The sequence below is a fragment of the Drosophila rhopaloa genome, unplaced genomic scaffold, assembly GCF_018152115.1.
Source record: "Drosophila rhopaloa isolate 14029-0021.01 unplaced genomic scaffold, ASM1815211v1 contig_163, whole genome shotgun sequence".
In the NCBI taxonomy this organism is placed as follows: Eukaryota; Metazoa; Arthropoda; class Insecta; order Diptera; family Drosophilidae; genus Drosophila; species Drosophila rhopaloa.
In genome coordinates, this window is record NW_025335043.1 from 7,080,584 (window position 1) to 7,088,173 (window position 7,590).

The 7,590-nt window shown below is 40.5% G+C and overlaps 4 protein-coding genes across 4 annotated transcripts; 1 reads left to right on the top strand and 3 right to left on the bottom strand.

Moving 5' to 3' along the window:
- Positions 1-406: 406 nt before the first annotated feature.
- Positions 407-1,492, bottom strand: LOC108039307 (N-alpha-acetyltransferase daf-31). The gene has a single exon (XM_017116255.2). It carries the CDS (start codon positions 1,490-1,492, stop codon positions 902-904), a length of 591 nt encoding a protein of 196 aa, XP_016971744.1. The 3' UTR covers positions 407-901.
- Positions 1,493-1,527: 35 nt separating this feature from the next.
- LOC108039308 (small integral membrane protein 13) lies at positions 1,528-2,285 on the bottom strand. Its single transcript, XM_017116256.2, has 2 exons — positions 1,790-2,285; positions 1,528-1,696 (listed from the first exon to the last, which is right to left on the bottom strand). The coding sequence occupies exons 1-2, from the start codon at positions 1,866-1,868 to the stop codon at positions 1,530-1,532; spliced, it is 246 nt and encodes an 81-aa protein (XP_016971745.1). The 5' UTR covers positions 1,869-2,285; the 3' UTR covers positions 1,528-1,529.
- Positions 2,286-2,742: 457 nt separating this feature from the next.
- LOC108039301 lies at positions 2,743-3,701 on the top strand. The gene is made up of 2 exons (XM_017116248.2): positions 2,743-3,158; positions 3,220-3,701. The coding sequence occupies exons 1-2, from the start codon at positions 2,844-2,846 to the stop codon at positions 3,610-3,612; spliced, it is 708 nt and encodes a 235-aa protein (XP_016971737.1). The 5' UTR covers positions 2,743-2,843; the 3' UTR covers positions 3,613-3,701.
- Positions 3,702-3,732: 31 nt separating this feature from the next.
- Positions 3,733-7,522, bottom strand: LOC108039300 (caspase Dronc). Its single transcript, XM_017116247.2, has 2 exons — positions 6,680-7,522; positions 3,733-5,086 (listed from the first exon to the last, which is right to left on the bottom strand). Exons 1-2 carry the CDS (start codon positions 7,124-7,126, stop codon positions 4,187-4,189), a joined length of 1,347 nt encoding a protein of 448 aa, XP_016971736.1. The 5' UTR covers positions 7,127-7,522; the 3' UTR covers positions 3,733-4,186.
- Between the last annotated feature and the right edge of the window lie 68 nt (positions 7,523-7,590).

The following is a 7,590-nucleotide window of genomic DNA, read 5'->3' on the forward strand; positions in this document are numbered from 1 at the left end:
TTTCTGGGAAAAATGGGAAAATTTCAAAGCTCTTTTACTGGAAAATAGCGAATGTGAGAACAGTTTTCCTTAACCATAACATTTTTTCCACCAACGCTTCTCCTACAACTTGATAGCGCACCAAAATGGAACCCAAAAGTTGGCGCGAAAGTCAACACTTCATACATAAAGACATCTTTCCGCCTGGCCAACTTTTGGGGCCAACAAACTTTTCGCATTACCAAAAGCACACATTTTTTAACCCACACTTGGCATCAATTTACCCTAGCAATGGGTTAAGAGAAAGGAATCATTCCTAGAATTCAAAAATTTATTTACCGTAGGTGAATAATGAGATTGGGAAATATAAAATGTGTGTTTGTTATTACCCCAAAAACACAACAACAAACATTTAAAAAAATTGTCATCGCAAAACAAAAAATTTTTTTTTAATTTGAAAAGGTGTTCTTTTATGATTAATTTCTCAAGTAAATTTTAAATTTTGAACATTTAAATTATAGTGGTGTTTATTTATGTGTATATAGTTATGTATTTCAAAAATATAGTTTACTAAAAAATTATTAAATTAATTGATTTTGATTTGTTACATTTGAAGTAGAAATTACATTTGCAAAAATTTGTTAGTTGTCATGTAATAACTAATTTTTAAATTTTTTCAGTATTTTTGTATTTATAGAAAATAAATCTTGTAAAATGACAAAATGTAAAATATAAATTATGAAACGGCGATGGTAAACAAAAGTGTTTTTTCGAAACCCATAGCTGTTGTAAAAATAACACGTTTTTGTCATTACTTCTGTTTTAATTTTAGTTACGTTTTATCAGTTAATTAATTACAAAACCCTAATGCATAAAAATGCAAAAAAACGTCGAAACCCGCATGCGCCGGCAGCGAATTGGTTCAGCAACAATGGCCATCGTGACCACTGTGGTTGTGCGAGTGACCATGTCCGCTGGATCTGTGGGCTACCTTCTCCTCCTCATCGCCCGCCTGCTTAGAAGACTTGGCCTGATCTTCGTCAGCAAACTCGCTGAGGTCGCGCCGCATGGCGTAGGCATCCTCGCCATCGGCATAGTACTTGGGCTCCACCTCGATGATCTTGAACTTGAGGGCGTTGGTGTAGAGGTTCAGGGCAGCCCGGTTGCTCTTTCTCACGTGCAGCGAGACATACTGGGCATTGAAGCACTCGACCATGGCCTGGGAGGCCTGGTTCATGAGCTTCTGGGCCAGGCCTAGTCGCCGATAGGAACGTTTAACGGCCAGCGAAGTGATGTGCCCGTGGCGGCTCTCCTCGTTTGGTTCCGGCTCCTCCATCTTGGCCAGGACATAGCCCACAATGCCGCCCTTGTCGTCCTCGGCCACGTAACTGAGCTGAGGCCAGGTGAGCCCATGGTAGAAGTAGTACTTCATTTGGTAGTTCTCCGGCAGGCACAGCAGATTGCAGTGCTGCATGGTCATTAGGTCCTCCGGTTTGGCGCAGCGGATGTTCATGGTGGGGCTGTAGTTCTCCTTGCTGATCTAGTGGCTTCTAATCTCGGCGAGCTTTCCTAGCCCGGCCCTGCTGTTGCTGAAGATGGTGCTGCTGATTCTGGTGATCCCAAGCGAGTGGCTGCTGCTCCTCTGGCTCCTCCTGACCCAACAATTCCCGTACCAGACGAAATTTCGATAGAAACGCCTTCCAGATGAGGAACCAGCCTGCAATGGGAGTCAGATTTATGGATGAGTTACAGTTCGTAGTACTGAAATTGGATTCCAAGACATTATGATCGTCTGCGCCCGCCTGCTTACCCAACAAAATAATTGCTGCGACGATACTAACAGAGGCTAATATGGTGAAAATGAAAACCAAGCCCGTTTGCAGGGACATTCTAACGGGGAATCTCGAAATCAAGAAACTATTACCATTAAACTACAAAAGTACTTGAAAATAATAATTTAAAACTGCTTGTAAATGGTTAAGGTTCAAGTTTCTAGCAGCGAAATAAATGTGTCTTCCTGATTTTTTTTATGAATAGCTGACTATCACAATAAAGAACAGCTGTCATCCAAGAGTGGCCGTTTTTCAACACTGAATACCAGGGGTGCAACTTTTTGTGCAAAATTGGGAGATAAAGTCAAAAATTAACAAAAGGAAATATATTCAAATTAATCTGTTTAAAACCAGTTGTATAAGCTTTCGAAAAACCAATCAACTGTTTTGTGGGTTCAACTTTTATTTGAAAGTTTTTCAGCACTCGGTAACTTTTGTTGCCACCAAAAACCACATGGGGTTAGAAAATCCACTAAGCAATCTATTGGAACTGTCTTTGACGGCTGATTTATGAACAGGCACATTAGCACATAGCAAACGATACATATTGTCCCGCCACTGGGTAAGTTTTATTTAATATCCACCTGGCTGTTTAATTTATCTATATTCGCGAAAGAGCACACTTCTTGCACACTTACACACCGGCACCAGTATGACCAGTGTCAGCAAAGGAGAGTATGCCAAATTATCCAATTCAAATTCAGAAATAACTTAAATACTAACATTTTTTTAAAAAACTTATTGGAACATTATAATTGATATTTAAAATTATGTTGAAGTGACTAAAAGTATAAACTAGCTTATTAATTTTATTTATTTATTGAATAATTCATTCGTTTGATGGGCTTATTATTTAAATTATTTGTATTTCTATTTGTTTTTTATTTATATCATCCAAAAATACTAAAATATAGATATACCGAAAACTATGACAGTATGTGTGCTGAAACAGCTGTTGATAAATTTTAATTTACCTGGGCAAACATACAAATCGTTTAAGCAAATGCAATTTTTGCATTGAAATTAAACAAAATGCAGGAGTTTTCGGCAAAACGCGATGCATTGTTTGCTTGCCTCGACGATGCAAGTAAAGAATTGAGGGGAACGGCCCTGGATCAGAGCAAGGCCAAGTCGTTAACCATCAACGCTCTCGACCGGGGAAACAAATCCGGAAACTCATCCGGATCCGGACAGGTGATGAACTACCGCGACGGCCGTAGCATTGATGTTAACCTCGATCCGGAGGATGGTCGATTACGGCGGATGCGAGGCAAGGAGAGCATCTTCAAGAAGCCGGAACTGCCGATTGGTCGATGCTTAAAGCCCAGAAAAACTCCAGATTACCAGGTTAGAGATGCTCCTTTCGCCATTAGGAACTCCCATTTAAAACCCCTGATTTACTCCCCAGGTGAACCCCCACAAATGGAAGAAGTACTCCCTGTCGGATGTGGACATCTCCGATCAGAGCAATTCCGCTGCAGCCTTATCTTTTCTCCGGCAAATGGATGCACAACGTGAAGCCGAAGGAGATGATCATAAATCGCACAGTTCAGATGGCAAAATAGAGTTCAAGAAGACTAGCAAACTCAATCGCAATCTCAAGAAGCTTCAGCAGGAGGAGGTGGGGGATGTGGAGCTGGACAAACCCAAGTTGAGAGGCTCCAAACTAGTGATGCCGGAGTATGTAATTGGCCAAAAGCCCCAGAAACAGAAAAAACCCAAGAGCAAGTCGAACCAGAATCGTGCCTCTGGAAAACTTCAACTCTCCCACTTGGCAGAGGAAGAGGAACAGGATGAATAGGTTTCAACTTATGATCTTAAGATTCTATATTTAACAACTAGCGTTCCCATAAAGATTTAAGCATGTAAATAAACTTTTACCATACACAACTGTGTTGTTACCTTTTATAAAACTTTGTGGTTGGTAAAAAATGCCATCGTTTATTTTATAAATCAATTCTAAGACAGACTGGAAAATTGTGTTACATTGTACTTCATTGTTCCATTTCGAATGAAATCGTTCCTATTGTAAATGCACATATCCTAGATCAGAAGGAAAATTGTATTACTTTTAACTTAATTGTTCGGATTTTAAAATCAGTCTATACATAGATTTGCAAAATTTTACAAATTTGTTTACTTAATTGGTTCTTAAACTGGCAGTTATCACGAAGAAATGTATAATTTGTATACCTCCGATTGAGGTAGTCGATGAGCACGTAAAGGAGTATTAAGTATAAATAGACATATATAGCACACGAGCACAAGACACATAATCTAGATAACATAAATAAATGCGACAATACAAACATAAACACGGTTTAAAAATGCAAATATTTAGTCGGGAATGCTTTCATCATGGGCAGTGGCTGCGGCTACTCGATGTAGAAGCCCGGATTAAGGAAGAGTTTCTTGTTGAAGCCGAAATTTTCAGAGGATCCGGTCTGCATGGAACCATCTTTTGTGCGCATGTTACCAACGGATGCATGCGTCATTTTCACAATGTCCTCGACGCTCGTGTTGTGGGCATGCTCGGCCATCATGTCGTAGAACTTCTGGATGTACCAACTGCCCGACCCCGGATCCCTGTGGGTAACAAAGCCCGGTGTATTGGCATAGCAGACCAGAGTGTCCGCGAGCGATGGCTCATTTGTGACGAAGCCCTCCGTCTCGATTTGAGTTTCCTCTTGCTCTGGCGGCATAGACACAGGCGCCGTTGAATCGTATTGACTTTTAGGGTGCCCCTGATCCGCAATTTCACCACGGCAAAATGGGAAGAACAGCACCTTTGGCTTGCGCACCAAATACGGACAGTTTTTCGAATTGAAGTGCTCTTTGATCTTGTACATATCCACCACGGATCCGTCGCAGAATTCTACTTTGTCCTTCTCATCCACGCGGTTTCCATGCGTCATCAGTATCATCATGAAGCACTCGGTGTTCTGGACATACGAAGACGAGGTGACCCGGCCCAGTACATCAAAGAACTGTTTCTGATTCATGTTGCCAAAAGCGAAAACCGTAAAGCCCAACTCGTGGAATAGATGTCTCAACGAGTTGCTGTCCAGCTCAGCTCCATTTCGTTTGCGCTTTGGATCTGGGAAGTCAATGATGTTTACCATAAGCAAAACGCCGCGATTGAAGCGCGATTGCATTTTGTATGTGCCCAACTTGTCATCTGTGTGAATCTTATTTGACTTTATCACTTGGCGCATATCTCCAACGACGGGTTCCAGGTCAGGGGTGAGTGGTCCGAACAGTTCGTCTGAGGGCCTCTAAAGTGCAGAAAATATAAATAAAATAAAATAACCTTGGTATCTGGATGATTAATGTTCAGGTTGGGGGCGCTAATCTTTTTTATAACAACAACATTATGGTGAAAATTACAAAATGCATTTGATTAAGGAATTCACCAGACTACACCTATTTGGCTGTGACGCATTTGTATTTAATTTTCCATGATTAAACAACCTATCCCACTATAATAACAATTGAGATAAGTAAGTACTTCACATAGTAAATGATTGGGATGCTAATTTAAAACCATTTACGATTTTAATTCTATCTCACTTTAGCACGAATTAATTATAAGATCTGAAATAATTTAGTTTTACAAAGCACTTATTTAAGTTATGAATTTAGCTAACTGAGTAACCTAAAGCCGAGTAATTGCTGGCTTACCAACTAAATTAATATCTTGTATCTTTGACATAAGCATATTAAAATGTATCTTGGTACTTTTCACACGTTTGGACTGTGGCGTTGAACAAATGCATGATTCCATGGGACTTTGACACTTTGAACGTTTTGTAAAATAGCGTAATGTCGTCATCGATCTACTGACTCACGATTATTATATCTGTAAGCCAAAGGGAACTTTCTTAGCCTCTTCTTAACGATTTCAGCCTGTTGAATGTCTGACGATTGCAATCCTAATTATTTTTCAGGTTGGGGGAAGTAATCTCCTTTATAACAACCGTCTTATGGTGAAATTCACTAAACGCATTCAATTAAGGAATTCACCAGACTACACTTTTTTATGTATACACACGGGAATAATGCTGATAAGCGGTGACGAAATTGTATTTAAATTTCCAAGATTAAAGAACCTATTCTACTATAAGAACAATTGAGATAGGTAAGTAATACTACTTCACGTAGTAAATGATTGGAATTCTAATTTAAAACCATTTTCGATTTTAATTGTAACCACGAACTATGCGTTCTAGCTCACTTTAGTACGATTTAATTATAAGATCTGAAATAAATATACTTTACAAAAGCACTTATTTAAGTTTTGCATTTAGCGCTTCATTATACTAAAGGTAACTGAGTAATTAGAACCGAGTAATTGCTTCCTTATCACCCAAATTTCTTTTATCTATGTAATAAAATATATGTAGGTACTTTTAGTTAAACACGTTTGAACTGTGACGTAGAAAAAATGTATGATTCACTGCGACATCGGCCGTTTGAACGTTTTGTGAAAAAGGGATCCAATTTGTATGTATCCATTAGTATCACTTGTACTTTCAGTTAAAGTTCCCTATATTTGTACGCTGACTTATTTCGTCATTAATCTCCTGACCCACTTTTATTATAGCCGCAAGCTGAGGGAAGCTTTCGAAGAATCTGCATTACGCGCTTCAAGTTATTCCAAAGCTAACAGTCAGTTAATGTTTCGTATTTGTTTAAATGAAAAAAGAAAACAAATATCTGATTGCTGACTCATTGCGTCATCGATCTACTGACCCACGATTATTATAACCGTAAGCCCATGGGAACTTTCTTAGCCTCTTCTGAACAATTTCCGCCTGTTGAATGTCTGACGAACACATGTTTTCAGATTCTAGTCTTAAGAATCTTACCTTGCTGACACAGGGTCCTTCTAAGGTATCTGGCGACCGGGTGTCCACGATATCCGACGACTTTCCGCGGGCCTTGCGTTCGTTTATCGAGATGAAGGCTGGCCTTGAACTGGACTCGTCCACGGACTCCAGTAGCTGAGCGGCATCCAAGCAATTAATATTTTTCAGGGCGGTTATCAGTTGGTTGTAGGCGGTTGGGCCACGTTGGGTGACCTTGAGGAAAAGCCGACGATGCTGCTCCAGTCGCACATCCTCCTCGTCCATGTTGAATCGCTCGCCATTGAGGTCCTCCGTATTCCTCAGCATCTGGCTGGATAGGATACCCAGGCGGACGCACTCCATCGCCACCCGGCCATAATTGGACGACTTCACCAGATAATCCAGATTATTGCCGATGTGCTCGCGATGCTTTTTCAGCATTCCAATCTCGTGCTCCGACGACTGCATTCCGGATGTGGTTTAATGTCCGCGGACTCCGCTTATTTGGGGCTCCAAGGATAAATGTTTCTCACAGGCAGCGATCACTCTCCAGTGATATTGGCAGTGATTCACTGTTTCAAGGTTTTTCCGCGACTGACTTCGTTTGGCACTCGAATCGTTTCTTTGTCTCCGCTTTGTTGTTTTGTTGTTGTTGTCTTGCTGGCGGGGACGGCCAACGGCAGTATCCTTATTTTTCCAAAAGCAAATTACATAGACTATATATTGCACTAGAAGATCCTGTTTGCGATCAGGGATCTTCAAATAAAATTTCTTTTGGAACAAAAGGATTTTCGAGCTTTCTATCGCTGCCAATCACCGCGACGGAATCGTTCTCTCTCGGCACTACTCTAAATTCTGAGTGCGGGATTGGTGTGACCAACGCGAGATAGGCCAATTTAGTACATACCCGCAGTAGCATAAATATACCGAAA